This window comes from Nicotiana tomentosiformis, chromosome 6 (genome assembly GCF_000390325.3).
Source record: "Nicotiana tomentosiformis chromosome 6, ASM39032v3, whole genome shotgun sequence".
Classification (NCBI taxonomy): Eukaryota; Viridiplantae; Streptophyta; class Magnoliopsida; order Solanales; family Solanaceae; genus Nicotiana; species Nicotiana tomentosiformis.
This window is the reverse complement of record NC_090817.1, coordinates 23,303,843-23,327,342: the sequence shown is the minus strand read 5'-3', so window position 1 is coordinate 23,327,342 and position 23,500 is coordinate 23,303,843. Positions and strand designations below refer to the sequence as shown.

The 23,500-nt window shown below is 35.9% G+C and overlaps 1 protein-coding gene across 1 annotated transcript; it reads right to left on the bottom strand.

The window, feature by feature from the left end:
• Positions 1 to 2,361: 2,361 nt before the first annotated feature.
• LOC104107473 (probable glutathione S-transferase) lies at positions 2,362 to 4,206 on the bottom strand. The gene is made up of 2 exons (XM_009616290.4): positions 3,794 to 4,206; positions 2,362 to 2,976 (listed from the first exon to the last, which is right to left on the bottom strand). Exons 1-2 carry the CDS (start codon positions 4,109 to 4,111, stop codon positions 2,629 to 2,631), a joined length of 666 nt encoding a protein of 221 aa, XP_009614585.1. The 5' UTR covers positions 4,112 to 4,206; the 3' UTR covers positions 2,362 to 2,628.
• Between the last annotated feature and the right edge of the window lie 19,294 nt (positions 4,207 to 23,500).

Below are 23,500 nucleotides of genomic sequence, written 5' to 3'. Positions count from 1 at the left end.
CTCTCATCAGGGGGAATTAATACACGTTGTACTCTTTTTCCCTTATAAGGTTTTGTCCCACTGGGTTTTTTTTACAAGGTTTTTAACGAGCCAACCAAAAGGCGTATTACTAAACAAGTGTACTCTTTTTCCTTTACTAGGATTTGCTTCTACATAATTGTTTAATATAACTAGCGACCTGCTTTAAATTTTATGTCCGTATTTGCTCACAAGATATCAATACATCATACTTTTTAAATATCAATCATTCCACCTAATCGTATACAAAATTCATCATTCGTATTATATTCCTTCGGCTTCGGATTGTGGTCATTAAACTTGACATACATTTGTTTAACATATATAATAAGTGACTTGCTTTAAATTTTATGTCCGTATTTGCCCACAACAAGATATCATATGTTTGTATTCTATATTACTCATTTCCAAGCAGATAGAAAAAACTGATCTCAATATCTCATGAAAGGATCACTAATATATTTGTTCGGAAAAGGTAAAAAGGTCAAGAAACATTATTGGCTTTACAAGATTTGATGTAATATATCCAAGTAGCTACAATTTCAGAACATAACGACGCACTTGAAACCCTTGAGCTGTTGAGCATTTGAAAATTATTGGTAGTTGGTCGATCACGGATACGACGCAAATTTTTGTCCATATCATAATTAATCACCTATATTAAGATTGTCGTTTTGCAATCTCTTATCTCAAATATAACACTTGAAATTTGAACCTTCAATACAAACTTGAGAAAATAACAAAGATGATCTCTTATGTTTGGAGTAGGTTCAAAATAGTCCTTGAAATATACTCTCGAGCATTTTTTATTATTTAACTTAGCATTTTTTCTTATTGTCAAATAGTTAACAAATTTTGTCTTTGACACGAACTATGAAACAAAAATAATTTACCCGGAACTCACATTTGGAGGTACAGTTTTAAAAATGTCTTCTATTTTTGGTCTATTTCTAGGGTTTTGTGCAATTTTATGAAATGCAATTTTTTTTTTGGATTTTTGATCTATATTTTTTTTGTGTCTAGTGTAGTTTTGTATTGTAGTTATTGAAATTTGATGAGACTTTCCTAGTGTTACTAGCTAAATCCTTTTTTTCACAATTTCGACTAATCTGCCCGATAGAGTTTGTTAAATATTATGAAAAATAAAAGTATTACTTTTTGTAAACTTAAAGTACCAAGACTGTTCAAGAATAGTTTTTAAAGAATTACTTTAAACATAACCTAAGCATAAAGGGACCATTTTTATAAATCATTAGTATTACAAGTGCTGCGTCATACTTCATCGAAAGAAATAATACAAATAAAATGATTTGATATAAATTAGTAGTAAAGTACCACCACCACCAATGGATTGATAATTTAAACAAATTACACTTCGGTACGAGCACTTAATATTATAGACGTAACTTGATGGCGATTGGCGATTGATACTGTTGTTGCCCATTTTCAACGGTAGAATATTGAAGCTTTTGGCGCTACTGGCAAAACAAAACGAAAAGTCGGTTCATAAGATTGCTGCTAGCTAGGGTTGTCGGCAAATTATAATGCTATAATATTTCATAAAATTGGAGAAATATAACACTTTTTGGGTGGTCCTTTTAACGCTGCTCTTATAAGTAAAATTTCAATATCAAAAGTTAGAAGAGCTTTTATGATCAATAGGAACACATGTTAAACTTGAAGTTTATTTTAATTTCTTTTTACGATCAATATTCGATATATCTCTATTTACGTTTTCAATTTATACCAAGTTATACCACGTATTCTTAGATCTATGTATAAATTTAACTCTATTCATTTTTTGGGTAAACAGTTTTGCGTGAATCAGCCAAGAAAGAATTCATAGATTGCCTAAAATTGTTGGAAGGGGAGTTGAGAGAGAAGCCATACTTTTGGTGGGGAAAGCTTTGGATATTTGGACGCGGCATTAATTCCTTTTTATAGTTGGTTCCCTACTTATGAGAAATGTGGAAATTTTAGCATAGAGGCAAAGTGTCCAAAGTTGGTGGCATGGGCCAAGAGATGTGTGCAAAACGAGAGTGTTACCAAATCTCTTGCTGAATCAAACAAGGTTTACGACTTTGCTCAGCAGATCAAGCAACGTTTGGGCATTGCTTAGAAATTATTAGCAGAAAATAAAGACGAAAAAAATATTTTGTTATTATTCCTTCTTTCTATGATATTTAGGCAGAATTGAGTAATCTTTTTGTTACAGAATTATTTGTCTTAGATAAAGTCAATTGATTTTTTTTAAAGTAATTTTAATATAATAAAATTAAAGTTGAGTGATCATATATGATTTAATCTAGTTCTAGCCTTCTAGAGGATCCCGAACAAGAAGAGTAAAAAAATGCAAGATCTTGACATTGTTGAACATGCGAGAGGAATAGATTTACACTGTTTTTACTTGTTGACAGAAATCAAGAAATACTAGAAGATCCATTCCCATCATAAAGGAATAATTTTCATTACATAGGTGAAAAGCCAGAAGAGAAAAAAAGAAAAAAGAAAACATTAAAAAGGTTTAAACCCAAGCCAACAAAGAGACATGTTTTAGAGGAAGAACATTTATTACGAACATTATGAATTCATTAAGTTTAAATTCTGGATTTACTTCTGATCTGTATCTCGTTCATTCCATTCCACAGCAAACTCACAAACTTTCTCAGAATCAGGAAGAGTTTTAGAGACACTGTCCCTTTCCAAACACCTCTTAACCCATGAAATCAGTTTGGGACATTCTGCCTCTACACTGAACTTGCCAAAAGTTTCATAGGCAAAAAACCAACTGTAGAAACCAATTAAAGAAACATCCAAAAACCCAAAGTTTTCTCCTCCAAAATAAGGCTTGTCACCAAGTATTCCCTCTATCAACTTAAGTCCACCTAAAAAGTCTTTGACTGCTTGTTCTTGCTCTTCTCCTTTTGTTGTCCATATTTTCTCTGCATATCCATGTACCTGCATTATTTACACAATGTTCCTACATTAAAACTTAGGAAAATGAAGAATTCTCTATCTATCCAATTTGTTTAACACTCTTTTTCTTTTTTTTGTTTATTCAAAAAGATTAAAACATTTCTATGTTGAGAAACTAGTTAATATTTGCATTTCTATTTTGCTAATGACATGAGTTGTTGTAGTCCAACGGAATACAATAACAAATTATTTGACATAAGGGTATTGTCTCGTATTTTATAAATATAGTTTATATGTCAAAACTTATCTTTTATTCGTCAAGGACCAAAAGTTCAAAATCCAACAAAAAAAAGTATTACTGGAAGTGATTTCTTCTCGAATGTATAAATTTTAATAGACAGAGTTACTCGATACTTGTATTCAGTGACTGAGACAGGATTTCTGTTAAGAGACACCAGCAATATAACAAAGTGTTGAACCCCTTAACCACTAAGTTATGATTTTGGGATGTGTCAAGGGGATTCCAAAAAAAATATATACAGGTTAAATCGGATTTTGCCGTATATGTATAGTGCAATTATCCACCGAAGAGAGTTCGGGTGAGCCCCTTCCGCCTCCATAAATCCGACTATGCTTGTAGTACTGATCGAAAATATTTAGGCATGCATCCGATAAAATATGGGGTGTGCGAACAAGTTGATCCAAATACCACCATTTTTCAAAAAGAATTGTCTTTTAGCTCTTATTTAAACCTTGTGTGCATTAATCAACAATGCTAAATAATTTGATGAAGTAGTCTTTTGGCAATGGAAAAAATTGGAGTATAAAGAAAGAATAAGTTTCTTTATTTTGGACTTACAGTATTGTCCATATAGTCAGACCAGAACCAAGCTTGAGCTTTCTCATAAGGATCAGAAGGAATCAATGGACCATTTCCTTTCCAAACTTCATCAATATACTGAACTATAACGAGTGACTCACAAACTGATTTCCCATTGTGAATTAAGACTGGGATTTTCTTGTGAATAGGGTTCATTTCCAAAAGCAGTGGGCTTTTATTCTTCAAATCCTCTTCTTCTTTGTGCTCATACTTAACACCTTTTTCTGCAAGTGCAATTCTTGCCCGCATCCCATACATACTGCACCAAAAATCCAACAGAATCACTTCTTCTGCCATTTTTTCAGCAAAATTTATGAAGTTCAAGAACAAATAATCAACAAAAATTATCTCTTGTTGCTTGCTATTGAATATTGATACGAGGGAATATAAATAATGGGTAATGGTATGGCCAGAGGGGTCACAAAGACAGCTACGTACTTTAAAATATTTACCTTTAAATGTCAATCATATTATCTTACTACCTAATCGTATAAAATATAGATTGTTAATATTGTTATAATAAAAATAAAGGGATGTCTATTCTCCTTCCATAATATTTAATGACATATTTCTATGTTTAATGATATATTCAATGACATATTTTTTTTCACTTATCATGCTTATATCCTTGTAATATATAAGAAAATACATACAATTGAAGAAGAAAATCTCTCCCTTCTCTCTATCTCAATTTCTTGTTCATGTTTTACTAAATTGCTTTTATTTTATAACACGTTATCAACACGAATTGCTCATTTCATGATCTTCTACGTTAAGACTATGTAAATTATAAGCAAACAATGAGATCGAGTACAATGAAAAATGTCTTGGATGATAATACAAAGATAAGTTTTACATTCATCTAAACACATTCATACTTTCATATCTTTGCATTAACTTTATGTGGAGTGTTTAGTTAAAATATTTATTTTTCAATTGTATCAAGTGAAATAAAGAACTGAAAATGTATATTTTTATTTGTTACATCTCTTATAGGGCAAAGATAATATTCCAGCGTATAGATATATATATATATATATATATATATATATTTGCTACATCTCTTATAGGACAAAGATAATATTCTAACGTATATATATGTTCTGACCTTTTACATACTATGATAGATAATTATTAAGGTAATTTAGTAATAATATTTTTACCATCACATGATGTATTTCATTGAAAGCAAAATTATCAAATATGTAGGCGATTTTACAGTACCTTGCAAATTTGGCATTCGAATATACAATCAATATAAACTCATTATAGTTATAATTTATAATAGTCACGGTTATGCATTAAGCCTTAAATATTTTTGCTGGAAATATAAGGCGCATTCCTCCGTATTGGAGTTTTTTTGATAAAGTTCTTATAGTCTTTGAAATATAAGTGGTTATAGGTTATCTGCACCTTTCCCCTAATTAATTTATTAAAATGTAAAATTGATTGTATCATTTTTAAAAAAATAAAAAAATTGGCATATATCCTAACTAGCAATTTTGTTGCAGAGGAACTGTTTCAAAATTGAAATAGTTATATATGTCTTCTTCAAAGTTAATTTACATATGCCTATAATTATGAAGTAATAATATTTTAAAGGCTCGAGTGTGAGTCCTAGTGAATTTTGGCTTATTATGCCAAAGATTGAGGGAAAGACGATGGATTCAAGTCCCAACACACTATGTTGATGAAAAGATGTTGGATTCAAGTTCCAGCGCATTATGACCCAGCATGCCTTTATATGGGTAAGACATTGGGTTTGAGTACTAATGCACCATATTGATCATAATAATAATAATAATAATAATAATAATAATAATAATAATAATAATAATAATAATAATAATAATAATAACTAAAGAAAAATAATGTATTTTCATGAAAAAACATGAAGCTTGTCCCACTTGATTTGCTCCATTCTTGAAGTGAATGTGATAGCAGTGCATGATAAGTCTAAATAAAGACAAGTGGTTGACCAACGAATGTGGGCATGTGAAAGGCCAAAATAATAATAGTTATCACTATGGTAATTATAAAATGGGAGAACAAGACAATGTTTACCATCAAATTGATATGAAAAAAATAAAAAATAAAGCACATTGTATGATTATACTCCATTCTTTGAATAGAATGTGACTTGTGATAAACATTGAGAATGCATACTCATTCCTGAAAGTGAATGTGAAAATATATATGTGATAAAGATTATGCATAATAATATACTTGTGCATGGTTGGATAAATACGATAACTCACCTCTAAGGGAGATTTGAGACAAAGAAAGATAATGAATATTAATGTGTAGTTACATGAATATATCATTGGTCGCATACATGTGATATGCCAAAAATATATTTTGTCAAGCCTTATGAAAGTTATTAAAAGCAAAATTAAAGCAAGAAATTATTTTGCTTGTGATGATTTTGAACATGACAATTATTATGATATGATTCTCTTTGTGAAGGAGACATTCTGTCAAGACCCAAAATTCATTAAGGTCGTGATGGCGCCGGACATCACTATAGGCAAGCTAACAATAAATACTCAATTGGGTTTTTATTTTTTTATATTTTGAAATCATATTTTCCTTCAGCTTAACAAGTAAAGAATGAGAATTATAAAGTAAATAATAATAATACTTTTAACAGATTCAATAAAGAATAACCCATAACTACTCCCAAAATCCGGTGTCACAAGTGCATGAGCATTTACTAGGGAGTTAAAATAAAATACAATATCTGTTTGGAATACAAATTAGACAGAAAAAATATAAATAACTCTGAAAGAGACTCTGTGGCTACGGATCATAATATAGTATGCAGCTCACCTAAGTTCCCGCATTTTAACCACACCTCTACGCCTACAAGGCTGCTAGACATATATGTACCTGCACAATAAAAATGTGTAGCAAATGTAGCATGAGTACGTAAACAACGTGCACCCAATAAGTATCAAGCCTAATCTCGAAGAGGTAGAGACGAGATGTACGACTTTGACACTCACTAATGGTCAATAATAATAAATAAAATAAAAATAGCAATATCTAGATTGACATGATTTATCGAATTTACAATGATTTTCTTTAACTAGCAGAAATAATTAAACTTCTTCAATTCCCATAAATTTTTAATTTATCAATTAGCCACATTTACAGGAATAACAATAATTTCCTTAACAAGGAGAAATAATTAATTCTTTAAATTTCAATAATTTCCAATTTATCAATTAGCTTCACAAGTTGCAATAAATTATCAAAATATCGTGTAATTATTATTATTAGGCACGATTTCTGCCGAGGTCGTACGACCCAATCCAGAGTATCGTGTACACTGCCGAGGGATGTGTGACATGATCCATAGATGCATCTATCCTGCCGAGGGGTTCGGCTCGCTCCACAAGAAAAGAGAACATTTTCTTATGTACCTCCGGAAGGAGAGTATATTTATTATAAGATCAATTCGAAAGGATGAACAATATCTTTTAACAATTAATAAATTTTAAATAGAAAATTAAGCATATGAGATTTTCATCTTTTTATATCTTTCCCTAACAATTCACAATATATATCAAATAATTAAATTAAATAAAAGATACAATTTACACAAGTAATTCATGCTTTGAGTCCTAAACTACCCGGACTTTAGCATTAGTAGTAGCTAGTACGGACTCTCATCACCTCATGCGTATGTAACCCCCACATTTAGCAACGAATATTAATTTAATCACCCGTGGGGTAAATTCCCCCTCACAAGATTAGACAAGAGACTTACCTTGTCTCAAAGTCCACTTTTCGATCACCACGTCGCGTTAAATTCTCAATTCATTGCCGAAAAATCCGAACTATCCAATAGTTATATAAAATAATTAATACACGTTCAATATTTCAAAATTTATCTATTAAATAAATTACCCTATCCAAAATGGTAAAAGTCCTAAAATTCACCTCGGGCTCATGCGCCCGGATTTCGAAAATATTTGGAGGGAATCGTTACCCATAATCTCAAGAACTCAAATATATAATTTTCATCCAATTCCATAACCATTTTCGTGGTGAAGAATCAAAAATACCAATTTTCTAGGTTTTCCTTCAAAACTTCAAATTTTACAAATTTTCATGTTTAAATCCATATATAAACCATGCATTTAACTTGCAATTGGAGTGAATTAACTTACCTCCAAGTTGCTAGGTGAATTGTCCTCTCAAGAAGCTTCCAAGATCATCCAAGAATGAAGAAATAAAAAAAATGCTCAAATCCCCGCTTTAAACACTCACTGCCCAGCGATCATCGTAACCGCGGCAAAATCCTTCGCGCCCGTGGCTTCGCACCCGTGGAAAAATTCTTCGCGCATGCGATGGATTTTTCGCACCTGCGATCACACCAGATATCAACTGCCTCAACTCTTTTTCAAATTTCAAATTCGATCCGTTAAACACCCGGAATCCACCTGGAGGCCCTCGGGGCCTTAACCAATTATACCAACACGTTCCAAAATATATTACGAACTTAGTCGAGCCTTCAAATCATATCAAACAACGTCTAATTCATGAATCGCACCACATTCCAAGCCTAATGAACTTTAAAACTTCAACTTCTACAATCGATGTTGAAACCTATCAAATCACGTCTGATTGTCCTCAAATTTTACACACAAGTCATAATTAACATAACGGAGATATAAAAAATTTTAGAACTGAGTTCCGGTATCAAAAAGTCAACTCCCCAGTCAAACTTCCAAAATTATCCAAAAATTTAACTTTCGCCAAATGACTCCAAAATGATCTACGGACCTCCGAATCCACTTTCAGACGCGCTCCTAATACCAGAATCATCATACGGAGCTATTCCCAGACTCGGAATATCAAACATACATCGATATCATTGAAATGTACTTCGACCCAAATTTATGAAATTCTTCCAAAATATCAACTTCCACAATAGGTGTCGAAACGCTCCCGGGTCATCCAAAACTCGATTCGGACATACGCCTAAGTCCAAAATCATCATACGAACCTATTGGAACCTTCAAATCTAGATTCTGAGTTCGTTTTCTCAAAATATTGACCGAAGTCAAATATTCCCTTTTAAATCCAAACTAAGAAACCAATTTTTCTGATTTCAACCCGATCACTTTCAAATTCCGAACCAACCATCCCCCAAGTCATAAATTAGTAAAGGCACATACGGAGAGTCTTATTTAGGGAAACGAGGTTCTAAAAGTCGAAACGACCGGTTGGGTCGTTACATTCTCTCCCACTTCAATATACGTTCGTCTTCGAACATGCTAAGGACTATTCCGGAGTTGTCCAAAATCACTATTTAACACTTCGAGCACCTACTCATGCTACCACACCCAATTGAGCATATTAGCTTGAGTAAATTTGACGATTCTCCCCCTTATTTAGGCAATTAAGCCTTAGAGCCCAATTCTAACATCCAGAATTCTCCACCATACCTATTTCCAACCTACGAATACCGTATCAATCACTACACGATGCCCCAATACTAGATTGCATACCTTTGTTGAATTTAGACGATGCACTGCACCATTCACATGACCATAATAACACCCTCCGATAACAATAGCCGAAATTCCACGAATATGATGTTCACAACATACCTCATGATACATATAAGTCATGTTCCAACTCTTGACATGCTTCCTCGATGGAAGAAATGTGTCAAATTTCATAACCAACTGTCATGTCAACAAATTATTGAGTTTCTCTTTCAGACCAGAACCATTGCCTCATTATGGACCAAATAATGATATTTGCTCTTTATTATACTTCATATAATCCGATCGCACTGATCCCGGATCCAATAATCTCGTCTCACCTAGTATAAGCTATTCAGGCAATAAGCCACCTCAAACACGATCAAAAAGCCTCATATGACGCCACAATGAGCTAATAAGCTACATACTCGATTGCGATACATAAGAAAAAATAACGAACTCTGGAAAGGATTACTCAACCCACGTGACTGATTAAACAACTGAAAATTTGTCATGAACCTTCCTCAGAAAATGGGACACAACATACACAAAATAGAATATAGGGGACTGTACTCAACATCACACTGTTGCGGCATGCAACCCGATCCAAACAACATACCAGTGGCAGCGTGCCATCCGATATGCACAAAAAGAATCTATAAGGAAATACTTACCGAGCTAGAATGCTCATTACTGTAAAATATTCGAATATCAGACACAAGCACGCTAAGTGCATGATACCAACCCTGGGAGGACCAACATCGCCATACGCTACAAAACCCAAGCACAACTAAGGTACGATATATGAATTTAAATTTCGAGAGCCATCCTGCTCACATAGCACCATCGCTACGCGAACCTCAACACATAAGAAATTTATCAATCCATTTCACAACTCACACGGCACAATATAGTATTACATGAAATAGCCGACGACGAAACGACATCCAACGTCTGAATACTCCTCCATAAGGAGTGCTATGCTGAATGAACACATCCAGCCTGATATAGAGCTCATATTTATATTTAAATCCATCCACAGACCTCAAGCCGATTCTGATCGCACCATACTAGGCTAATAATCCTTCAAGGATCCATAATGATCATTTTTTCCCATAACACACAAGAACAACCATCATAACCGGAACAAACTTCCGCAGTCCATAACCAAATGAACCGAGCGCCCTCCAGGCATTAATTCTCCAATTAGCAATATATCGCCACAATCTTCATACTTGATTTCAATCTTCACTCAATTAAGTGACTACATACCACTCTTACACAATCTTTCCGTGGGACAATTTCAGATTTGATGGAATATATCCAAGTAGCTACAATTTCAGAACATAACGACGCACTTGAAACCCTTGAGCATGTGAAAATTATTGGTAGTTGGTCGATCACGGATAGGACGCAAAAATTTGTCCATATCATAATTAATCACCTATATTAAGATTGTCGTTTTGCAATCTCGTATCTCAAATATAACACTTGAAATTTGAACCTTCAATACAAACTTGAGAAAATAACAAAGATGATCTCTTATGTTTGGAGTAGGTTCAAAATAGTCCTTGAAATATACTCTCGAGCATTTTTTATTATTTAACTTAGCATTTTTTCTTATTGTCAAATAGTTAACAAATTTTGTCTTTGACACGAACTATGAAACAAAAATAATTTACCCGGAACTCACATTTGGAGGTACAGTTTTAAAAATGTCTTCTATTTTTGGTCTATTTCTAGGGTTTTGTGCAATTTTATGAAATGCAATTTTTTTTTTGGATTTTTGATCTATATTTTTTTTGTGTCTAGTGTAGTTTTGTATTGTAGTTATTGAAATTTGATGAGACTTTCCTAGTGTTACTTGCTAAATCCTTTTTTTCACAATTTCGACTAATCTGCCCGATAGAGTTTGTTAAATATTATGAAAAATAAAAGTATTACTTTTTGTAAACTTAAAGTACCAAGACTGTTCAAGAATAGTTTTTAAAGAATTACTTTAAACATAACCTAAACATAAAGGGACCATTTTTATAAATCATTAGTATTACAAGTGCTGCGTCATACTTCATCGAAAGAAATAATACAAATAAAATGATTTGATATAAATTAGTAGTAAAGTACCACCACCACCAATGGATTGATAATTTAAACAAATTACACTTCGGTACGAGCACTTAATATTATAGACGTAACTTGATGGCGATTGGCGATTGATACTGTTGTTGCCCATTTTCAACGGTAGAATATTGAAGCTTTTGGCGCTACTGGCAAAACAAAACGAAAAGTCGGTTCATAAGATTGCTGCTAGCTAGGGTTGTCGGCAAATTATAATGCTATAATATTTCATAAAATTGGAGAAATATAACACTTTTTGGGTGGTCCTTTTAACCCTAGCCGGCATATATAAAATTTTAAGGTCAAAAGTTAGAAGTGTTCTCGTGGGCAAGCAAGAGAAATACTTGTTAAACTTGAAATTACGCCAATATCAAGCAAGGACAAAAATTTCAAGATCATCTATTTCAAAAGCTATTTGTGTATTTCACTTGGGGGAGTGCACAAATAACTAATTTTGGATCCACCGATTAAGTTGTACCTTAAGTCCAAATTCTTTTTGTAATTTTACTACTTCGGACACTAGTTCAGATGTACGTAACTGAAGTAGCATAATCCACTTATTAAGTTACAAATTTTGTCTTAGTTGGGAACTTCAGACGAAAACGTCTTAAGTGCATACAAATAATTGATTGTACTATAAACATATACGTCTTAAATACTTGTAAAAAATGTACAAAAATTCCACTTAAGACGTACGCATCTGAACTTAAGTGCAGCCAATTATCAATATATGCACTACTTAAGTGCAGCCAATTATTGATATATATGCACTTACGTTTTCTTCTAAAGTTAAGATATTAAGCTGAATTTTTTTCCCATAAACATGAATTTGTTATTCGAATCAACAATCTAACACACGATTTGACGCCTATATTTACTTTATATGAGCTCAAATTTGAAACATAAGTTTCAAAGTATCATAAAAAATAAGCACAATCATCAATTTGTCAAAATAACAACGAATCTAATAAACCTATTTTGTAACAATGGTGATTTGTCAGTGCTTTGAAGTTATTCTTGTTAAATAACAACAAATCTAACATTAGTTTCACTCACCATTTAAAACTTCACGTTAAAGAAGCTTTCTTGCAGTAAAGCTTCTTGCAAGGAGAAGAAAGGAGAAAAAGAAGAAGAAAAGGAAAAGAAGAGAGAGGTAGCGGAGGAGGAGACTATATTTTGTTTGAAGTTTATTAAAATTAGGTACAAGTTAAATAATTTAAAAAAAATAGATATAGTGGTGTAAAAATGGTTAAAAGAAAATAATTAACCATTTAAAATGGGTTGGATAATAAATTTTTTTAAAACGGATCAAATTTGAATAAGAACCACATTATCCATTTAGAAAATTGATAACTAATAAGTTTAACTTTTACATTTATAAACCTTCAAATTGGGGGTTCTTCAAGTTTTGGAAAGTAGTAATTCTCCCAAAAGTGATCATATTCAAGAAGTCATGGATAATATGATTACTCATATTATTCATCGATTAGCCTATTTTTTATTCGTATTAAATATGAATCGGGTCAGATAATTTATTCGTTTTTTCGTTGCCCATTTTCGACTGTCACATATCAGTTTTGTTTGCACACAAGTTAAATAGAAGTGTACAAATAAAAAAAGTGGCGTGAAATTTTTACTTGCTTGGGTCATAGATGACGAGTCAATTTGGACTTCACAATGAGTGATAACCAACCCGTCCAACTCAAAGTGATTTTTTAAAAGACTTTTCTTTTATTATTATGACTATATCAAATATTAAACAAACCACAAGTTTATCACTGATTTTGGTAGATTTGCGTAAGAAATTGAAAGCACCAATGTAAATAATTTTCAGAAATTTGAAAAATACACAATGGTTCTTGATGAGTCCTTGATTCTTGCTCAAATTGATTGCTGGGATTTAATCTAAGATATTTTTAGGATCTTGAGTTTCAAATCTAGGATCCTTTGGTGAATATATTAGCAGCGTCAATCCAAATTGTCACGACTCGAAATTCTCACCCTTGAGGTCATGATGGAGCCTAAGATTTCACTTGTTAGGCAAGTCAACGTTAGAATATAATTTGTCATTTTAACAAAATTTTAAATTAATTAGCAACAAAGAAACAAATGCGAAAATAAAGTTTAAAATAAAGTGAATAATTCATAATAATCGCGATGTCTAAATACCATCCAAGAACTGGAGTTACAAGTGCACGCGTTTCTAGAATGATACAAACAAAGATCTGAAATAAATTCAACTTGTTTGAAATATAATACACAGCTGAGATAAGATAGAAGGGGACTTCAGAACTCCGAATGATGTGCAGTTATACCTCAATTCTCCACTGGTAGCTGTATTCGGGCAAATCTACAGTACACTGCTGGGATCAACTCCAAAATCTGCACAAGAAGTGCAGAGTGTAGTATCAGTACAACCGACCCCATGTACTGGTAAGTGCCAAGCCTAACCTTGACGAAATAATGACGAGGCTAAGGCAAGTCACTTATATTAACCCGTACGCAATAATAATAACAACAACAATAATAGAAATAAATCAGGTAACTCATTTTTACAGTTGAAGTCAACTCGGCAGTCATAACCAATTATTATTTCAATCAATTTCCGTTGCGGCGTACAACCTGCTCCAACAATATAAACTTTAAATAAATCGGTTGCGGCGTGCAACCCGATCCCCCAATATAAACTTTCAACTCTGTTGCAGCATGCAACCCGATCCCCCAATATAAACTTTTAAATAAGTCTGTTGCGGTGTGCAACCCGATCCCCCAATATATTTTAACCATTCTTAAATATAATAAACATACACCAATAAATACCACGTTCAATGAAAAACTATTAAACATCAAGGCATACAATAATTATAATTTATTTATGAAACAAACAATGACAAGTAGAAATTAATTGTGAAAATTAGGGAGAAAATAGGCAATTTAATTTTTAATATGTTAAATGTCAAGTAGCAATTAAGACACATAAATCAAATAAGCATTTAAAAATTATTGCAGGAATTCAAGAATTAATATTTGACAAGGAATAAGAGAGAAACAGTTATTATAACAATTAATTCATGTCTTAAAATAATTTAAGATATTTAAATAATTAAGCAAACAATTAATTTGACAAAGTATAGGCACTCGTCACCTTGCCTATACATCATTACACATGAAATTCACGTAGCAAATAATTCAAGGATTCTATTCCCTCAAGTCAAGATTAACCACGATACTTACCTCGCTTTGCAACCAAATTCAAATTTTCAATACACCTTTGCCTCGCGAATTAGTGTCTGAAATCCTCAAATCTAGTCATAAACAATTCAATATATTTAATACAAATCCTAGGAATTAATTCCATATGAATTTACTAATTTTTCGGATTAAAATCCGAAATTTATCAAAAATATCATCAGTGCGACCCACATCTCGAATCCCGAAAAAACTTACGAAATCCGAACACTCGTTCTGATACGAGTTCAACCATATAAAAATTATCGAATTCCGACATCAGATTGGCTTTCAAATCTTCATTTTACATTTTTGGAAGATTTTATAAAAATCTGATTTTTCTTCCATAAATTCACGGATTCATGATGTAAAAGAGTATGGAATCATGAAATATAATCAATATAGGATAAGGAACACTTATCCCAATATTTTTCCGTGAAAATCGCCCAAAATTCGTCTTACCCGAGCTCAAAATCGAAAATGATAGAAAATGGGGCGAAATCCCATTTCTAGAACTTAAGTTCTATTTGCCCAGGTTTTACCTTATGCGATCGTGTACAATGCTTCGCGATCGCGAAGTACATTTTTTTAGTCTGCCTAGCTTTGTTCTACGTGAACGCGGAAGGGCTTATGCAATCGCGGAGAATATTTTTTCAGCCTTACGCGATCGCGTACTGCCTTATGTGATCGCATAGCACAAATGTCGTGCCGAGCTTCTGCCTTCATTTCTCCTACGCGAACACGGCTTGACCCTCGCGTTCATGGTGATTTACTTGCAGCCACTGTGCGATCGCGGACATTACTATGCGATCGCATAGTTTAAATTTTCATCAGTGCCATTAAGTCTTCGCGATCGCGGATGTAGCCACGCGATCACATAGAAGGAAACCAGATGACAGCTGAAGCAAAGTAAAAATCAGATTTTCTAAGTTCCAAACCACTCGTAGCCTATTCGAAATTCACCCGAGCCCTCGGGGCTCCAACCCAAATATGCACACAAGTCCAATAACCTCATACGAACTCGCTCGCATGATCAAAACACCAATTTAACACCTAGAACTATGAATAGGACGCCAAATCAAATGAAATTTTAAAGAAAACTTTAGAATTTATTTTTTCACAACCGAACGTCCGAATCACGTCAAATCAACTCCGTTTCTCACCAAATTCGACAGACAAGTCATAAATGACATAACGGATTTATGAAAATTTTCAAAACTCAAATCTGACCCCGATATCAACAAAAGTCAATTTGTGGTTAAACTTTGAAATCTTTAAACCTTTAGGCTTCTAATTTTCGCCAACTGGCGATAATTCAAGCTAGGGACCTCCAAATTAAATTTCGGGCATACGCCCAAGTTCCAAATCACAAAACAGACCTACCGAAACTGTCAAAACACCGATCCGAGTCTGTTTTCTCAAAATATTGACCAAAGTCAACTCAGTTGAATTTTAAGGCTCTATTTCACGTTTTAATCAATTTTTCACATTGTGTTTTTCGAGGTCTTAGAACACATAATTAATTATTAAATTTAAAGAAGACCTTTTGGGTCATCACACAAATATTGTTAGAAATTGATTGGCGTCACCTTTTGGGTTAGCTATTAGAGTTTAGTCAGCTTTTAAATTGTATTGAGAAAGTAGCTATTAGTCTGTTTAAATGAGAGTAATTTAATATTTTTGCCCACAGATAAAATATAAAACAACTCCAGCAATCAGTATTTGTAACGACCCGACCGATCGTTTTGAGTATTATAACCACGTTCTCCCATTTACTACTCAGGTTATGCTTTACAGTTATTTTATGACTTACCGAGTTAGTTGATTTGGGTCTGGAAGAATTTCGGAGTGAAATGAGAAACTTAGTCTCATAATTGAAAACTTAAGTTGAAAAAGTTTATCGGATGTTGACTTATGTGTAAACGAACTCGGATTTGAATTCTGATGATTCCAATAGCTCTGTATGGTGATTTTGGATTTAGGAGCGTGTCCGAAAAATTATTTGGAGGTCTGTAGTGAAATTAGGCTTGAAATGGCAAAAGTCAAAATTTTGCGAAGTTTCACCGGGGTTGACTTTTTGATATCGGGGTAGTAATCTGATTCAGAAAATTTGAATAGGTATGTTATGCCATTTATGAATTGTGTGCAAAATTTGAGGTCAATCGGACGTGATTTGATAGGTTCCGGCGTCGTTTGTAGAAATTGAAAGTTTCAAAGTTCATTAGGCTTGAATCTATGTGTGATTCATATTTTTAGCATTGTTTGATGTTATTTGAAGACTCGACTAAGTTCGTATGATATTTTAGGACTTGTTGGTATATTTGGTTGAGGTCCCGGGGGCCTCGGGTAAGTTTCGGGTGCTACGGATCAAATTCGGACTTAGAAGAAATCTGAAGTTTCTGCCTTCTGGTGCAATCGCACCTGCGGGATTTGGCTAGCAGATGCGAGCTCGTAGAAGCACTATGGGCATCGCAGGTGCGTAAGGTCCGCAGAAGCCGAAGGAAACTTACAGAAGCGAGTCCGCAGAAGCGACTCTAAAGTCGCAGAAGCGGAGGCAAGGAGAGCTGGGCAAAATCGCAGAATCGGACAACTTCTTCATAGAAGCGAGTCCGCAGAAGCGTGATTAGCCGCATAAGCGGATTCTTGGCCGCAGAAGCAGCTTAATGAGCCGCAGGTGTGAAAGCACTAGGCAGTGTACAAAAAACAGAAGGGTCCGAGAAATATTATCATTTTAGACATTTCCAAAGCGGGTGAGGCGATGTTTGAGCGAGAATTCATGGGAAATCTTGAGGTAAGTCACTTGTGATCATTTATAATCCATAATATTGAATTATCATCGAATAATCCGACTAGATTACATGTTTTTTAGGAGTAAATCAGGGATTTGAACCTAGGGATTTGACAATAAGATTTGAGGTTTGGAGGTCGAATTGAGGTCGGATTTTGCTAATATTGGTATGGTTAGACTCGTGGTTGAATGGGCTTTCAGATTTTGTAACTTTTATAGGGTTCCGAGACGTGGTCCCCACGAGCAATATTTGAGTTAAGGGATTTGAAAATAAGATTTGAGGTTTGGAGGTCGAATTGAGGTCGGATTTTGGTAATATTGGTATGGTTAGACTCGTGGTTGAATGGGATTTCAGATTTTGTAACTTTTATTGGGTTCCGAGACATGGTCCCCACGAGCGATTTTTGAGTTAATTTTAGATTTTGTTGGAAAAGTATTTTCTTATGGAATTAATTCCAATAATTTTTATTGACTAAATCGGATTATTTGTGGCTAGATTCGAGGAATTTGGAGGCCAATTCACTAGGCAAAGGCATATCAGAATAAAGAATTACGCGGTTTGAGGTAAGTAACAGTTTTAAATTTGGTTCTGAGGGTATGAAACCCCAGATTATGTGTTATATGATTGGTTTTGAGGTAACGCACATGCTAGGTGATGTGCGTGCACCGTAGGAATTGTGACTTGGTCAATTCCATTGTGATATTGAATAAATTGTTGCTACCTGTACATTTTTCAACGTATTAGGGAAATTGAATTATAAATCATGTTTAAACCATGTGTTTGACACTGGTGGGACACACAGAGGTCGTGTACATGTTGAATTACCTGTTAAATTACTATTTTGTACTTAGTCACAGTTTTACTTGCATATTACATCTCAGTCTTTCTTGTTCATTATTGATGCATCATATCATTGTTGTTGGGCTGCTTATCATGATTTTTAAGAGCCCAAGAGACTGGAGAGGTTGATGACTGAGTGAGGCTGAGGGCCTAATTGTGAGGATATTTATGGAATTAGGTTGTACACCGCAGTATGTTTTATTGATTTATGCCATGATTGGTTTGTTATAGCACTTGGGCTGAAGGATCCCCTACGGAGTCTGTGCACACCCCCAATGAGCACAGGTACCTACTGAGTGCGAGTGTCGAGTGCAGAGCGATTGAGAGGAATGACTGACTGAGAGGAAAGAGTGGCTGAGGTTGGAGTGAATGGGAGGGCTGAATGACTGTTACTCTGAGAGGATGCATTGATTTCATTATTGTTGCATTTCAGCTGTCATATTTCACTGTTTTGGAAAACTCTGAAAGACATTATTTATGTTTCAGTCAAATTTGATATGAAATTGCTGTGGAGTTTTAAATGTCGAACTTGAAAGCATGCCTACCTTTTCATGTTGGAAAGTATTGTACTTGGACTTAGATATGAAGCTCGTCACTGCTTTCAGTTATTTATTTATTATTGTTACTTGCTGAGTTGGTTGTACTAATACTACACCCTATACTTCGTGTGCAGATCCAGATGATCCCGGATATATTGGGTGTTGATTCTTTCACACAGTTGATTTTTCGAAGATTTAGAGGTAGGTGCCATGTTTCGAAGACCTTGTCTCTCCTTCCCTATCCTTTTTATTGTATTTGGTCTCATATTATTATAGACCATATTTTCCAGACTTGTAATGTATAGATGATCATGTACTCAGTGACTCCAGGTTTTGAAAGTGTTTGTATCGGGATTTGCGATATTTTTGGTATTATATTAAAACATTATGTTTTCAAACTTAAAGGAAATTGTAGGTGATTGATGTTGTCGGTTTGCCTAGTATTGAGATAGGCACCATCAAGACAAGTTAGGATCTGTTTGGGTCATGACAAGTTCTTATTAGAGCCTAGATTACATAGGTCTCACAAGTCATGAGAAGGTTTAGTATCTTCTTGCGGATCGGTACAGAGACGTATGTTCTTATCTTCGAGAGGTTGTCGAAACCTTAGGAAAGTTTCACCTTCTTGTATTTTGTCGTGCGAATTTGTTGATTTCGGAAACTAAATTTATGTTATTCTATTATCTCACATATAGTAAGGACGCGTACTACCGGATCGGACGGTCAGCCACCAGTTAGGGCTGCGAGAGGTTGGGGTCGTGGTAGAGGCCGGACCGAGGTAGAGGTCGAGATGTAGCTCGAATAGTAATTGGAGCAACACATGTAGCACTACCAGTTGCTCCAGCTCAGGAAAAGATTCTAGATATAGCTGAGCCGACAGGACTAGCTCAGGCACCAGTTGTGCCCATTGTTATTCCAAGCCTTCAGGAGGCTTTGGCCCAGATATTGACAGTTTGCATTGGCCTTGCTTAGGTGGTTTCGGCTCAGGCCGCACCTGCCACTTCTCAGGCCGGGGGAGGTACTCATACCCCTATTGCCCGTACTCCAGATCAGGTAGTGCAGGGACTTCAGATATCGGGGGCACTACCAGCCTAACCAGTTGCAGCTTCTCAAGCCCCGGTAGTCCCCGTTATGGCAAATGATGAGCAGAGGAGACTTGAGAGATTTGGGAGGCTTCAACCTCCATCATTTAGCAGTGCTAAGTCAGAGGATGCTCAGGGTTTTCTGGATAAGTGCCAGCGGATGCTTCGGACGACGGGTATTCTGGAGACCAGTGGGGTCTCATTCACCACTTTTCAGTTTTCTGGGGCTGCCTTCAGTTGGTGGGAGGTTTATGAGAGGCGCTGTCCGGTCGGTGCAGTACCACTTACATAGCAGGAGTTCTCCATTTCCTTTTTGGAGAAGTTTGTGCGGCAGTCTCTTAGAGAGGAGATGCGCAAACAATTTGAGTAGTTACGTCAGGATGGCATGTCTGTGATGCAGTACGAGATGATATTTTCTGAGTTGGCTCGTCACGCAGTTTGGTTGATTCCCACTGATAGAGAGAGGATTAGGATGTTCATTGATGGCTTCACATATCCGCTACGGTTACTTATGACTCGGGAGAAGGTATCTGGTGCTACTTTTGATGAGGTAGTTGATATTGCTTGGCAGATAGATATGGTCCATAGCCAGGAACGTGGATAGAGGGAGGCCAAGAGGCCTCGTGGACCGGGAGGTTTCAACGGTGTTCCTTTAGGAGGTCAGTTTTACTGCGGTAGGGGTCGTTCTTACAGACACGCTCAGGCGGGTCATCCAGTTCACCGTGATGCATCATCCAGCCATGGTTCATACAGTTCTCATCAGGGTTAGCCATCTCTCGGTTCCCTTCCAGCCCAGAGTTCATCACGTTCCCCTTCAGTTCAGGGTTTATTTGCACCGAGTGCTTCTAGCAGTTATTCTGGTTCTCGGGGCCCGATTCAGTCTGTACCACCACCAGTACCGGGGAGCTGCTTTGAGTACGGGGTGTTTGGGCATATGTGGAGGCAGTGTCCTCGTCACCCAGGAGGCCCAGTAGAGCAGAAGAGTCAGACTACGACTTCAGCACCAGTACTTCACCACCCGCCCAGCCATCTCGGGATGGGGGTCAGTCAGCTAGGGGTCACCCAAGAAGGGGAGGCCGATCAGATGGAGGTCATGCCCGATTCTATGTTTTTCCTGCCAGACCAGATGTTGTTGCTTCAGATGTTGTGATCATAGGTATTGTTTCAGTGTGCCACAAGGAGGCTTCTATATTATTTGACCCTGGTTCCACTTATTCGTATGTATCATCGTACTTTGCTCATTATCTGGATATGCTCCATAAGTCTTTAATTTCACCTGTTCGTGTATCTACGCCGGTGGTCAATACTATTATTATGGGTCGTGTGTATCAGTCGTGTGTGGTAACTATTGGGGAACTAGATACCAGAGTTGATCTTTTATTGCTCAGTATGGTTGATTTCGACGTAATCCTTGGTATGGGTTGTTTGTCTCCATGTCATGCTATTCTGGATTGTCACGCAAAAACCATGACGTTGACAATGCCGGGGTTGCCAAAGGTTGAATGAAGACCCACCGTATGGTTGGGAAGGGATGTTTGTCATATTTGGCCTTTGTGAGGGATTTTGATGTAGGTACTCCTCCTATTGATTCAGTACCGGTAGTGCGAGACTTTTCGGATGTATTTCCTGCAGACCTGCCAGGTATGCCACCCAACAGGGATATTGATTTTGGTATTGACTTGGTGTCGGGCACTCAACCTATTTCTATTCCTCTGTATCGTATGGCACCAACTGAGTTGAAAGAATTGAAAAAGCAACTTTAGGAACTCCTTGAAAAGGGTTTTATTAATCCTAGTGAGTCACCTTGGGGTGCACCAAATCTGTTTTTGAAAAATAAAGATGGTACTATGTGGATGTGCATCGATTATAGGCAGTTGAACAAAATTACAATTAAGAATAAATATCCCTTGCCGCTTATTGATGACTTATTTGACCAGCTTCAGGGAGCGAGGGTGTTCTCTAAAATTGATTTGTGATTTGGGTATCACTAGTTTAAAATTCGGGATTTGGATATTCTAAAGACGGCATTCAGGACTCGTTATGGCCACTATGAATTTCTCGTGATGTCTTTTGGGATGACCAACACCCCAGCAACATTTATGCACTTGATGAATAGTGTATTCCAACCATATCTTGTTTTATTTGTCGTAGTATTTATTGATAATATCCCGGTGTACTCACGTAGCTAGGAAGAGCATGCACAACACTTGGGTATTGTATTATAGAGGCTGAGAGAGGATAGGCTTTATGCCAAATTCTCTAAGTGTGAGTTCTGGATTAGTTCGGTGGCATTCTTGGGACATATAGTATCCAGTGAAGGAATTAAGGTGGATCCGAAGAAAATAGAGACAGTTCAGAGTTGGACCAGGTCATCTCATCTACTGAGATTCGAAGTTTTCTCGGCTTGGCCTATTATTATCGTTGCTTTGTGGAGAGTTTCTTATCTATTGCAACACCTTTGACTAAATTGACCCAGAAAGGTGCCCCGATCAGGTGGTCGGATGAGTGTGAAGAGAGCTTTCAGGAGCTCAATATATCTTTGACTACAACCCCAGTATTGGTGTTTCCTACAGGTTCAGAGTCTTATACTATGCATTGTGATGCATCACGTATTGGTCTCGGGGCAGTGCTGATGCAAGACTGTAGGGTGATTGCCTATGCGTCCAGACAGTTAAAGGTACATGAGAAGAATTATCCGGTCCACGACCTTGAGTTAGCAGCTATTGTTCATGCCTTGAAGATTTGTCGGCTTTATTTGCACGGTGTCCATTGCGAGGTTTATACTGATCACCAAAGTCTACAACATTTGTTTAAACAGAAGGATTTTAATTTGTGGTAGTGGAGGTGGCTGGTGTTGCTTAAGGATTATGACATCATAATTCTCTATCATCCCGGAAAGGCCAATGTGGTGGCCGATGCCTTGAGTCGTAAGGCGGAGAGTTTAGGAAGCTTATCATACTTACCAGCAATAGAGAGGCCTTTAGCCTTAGATGTTCAGGCCTTGGATGTGGTTTCTCAGTCTTCTCTTTATGATCATATCAGAGAATGTCAGTATGATAACCCTCATTTGCTTGTCCTTAAGGACACGGTTCAGCACGGTGATGCCAAGGAAGTCACTATTGGGGATGACGGTGTATTACGAATGCAGGGCAGGATATGTGTGCCTAATATAGATGGTTTGTGTGAGTTGATTCATCAGGAAGCTCACAGTTCACGGTACTCCATTCATCCAGGTGCCGCGAAAATGTATCAGGATTTGAGGCAATACTATTGGTGGAGGCGAATGAAGAAATATGTAATTGGATTTGTAGCTCGGTGTTTAAATTGTCAACATGTAAAGTATGAGCATCCGAAACCAGGAGGATTACTTCAGAGACTTGAAATTCTGAAGTGGAAATGGGAGCGTATTACCGTGGCTTTCGTAGTTGGGCTTCCACAGACATTGAGGAAGTTTGATGTTGTTTGGGTGATTGTAGATCGGTTGACCAAGTCCGCGCATTTTATTCCAGTTAGTACTAATTATTCTTCAAAGCGGTTGGGTGAGATTTATATCTGCAAGATTATTTGCCTACATGGTATGCCAGTGTCTATC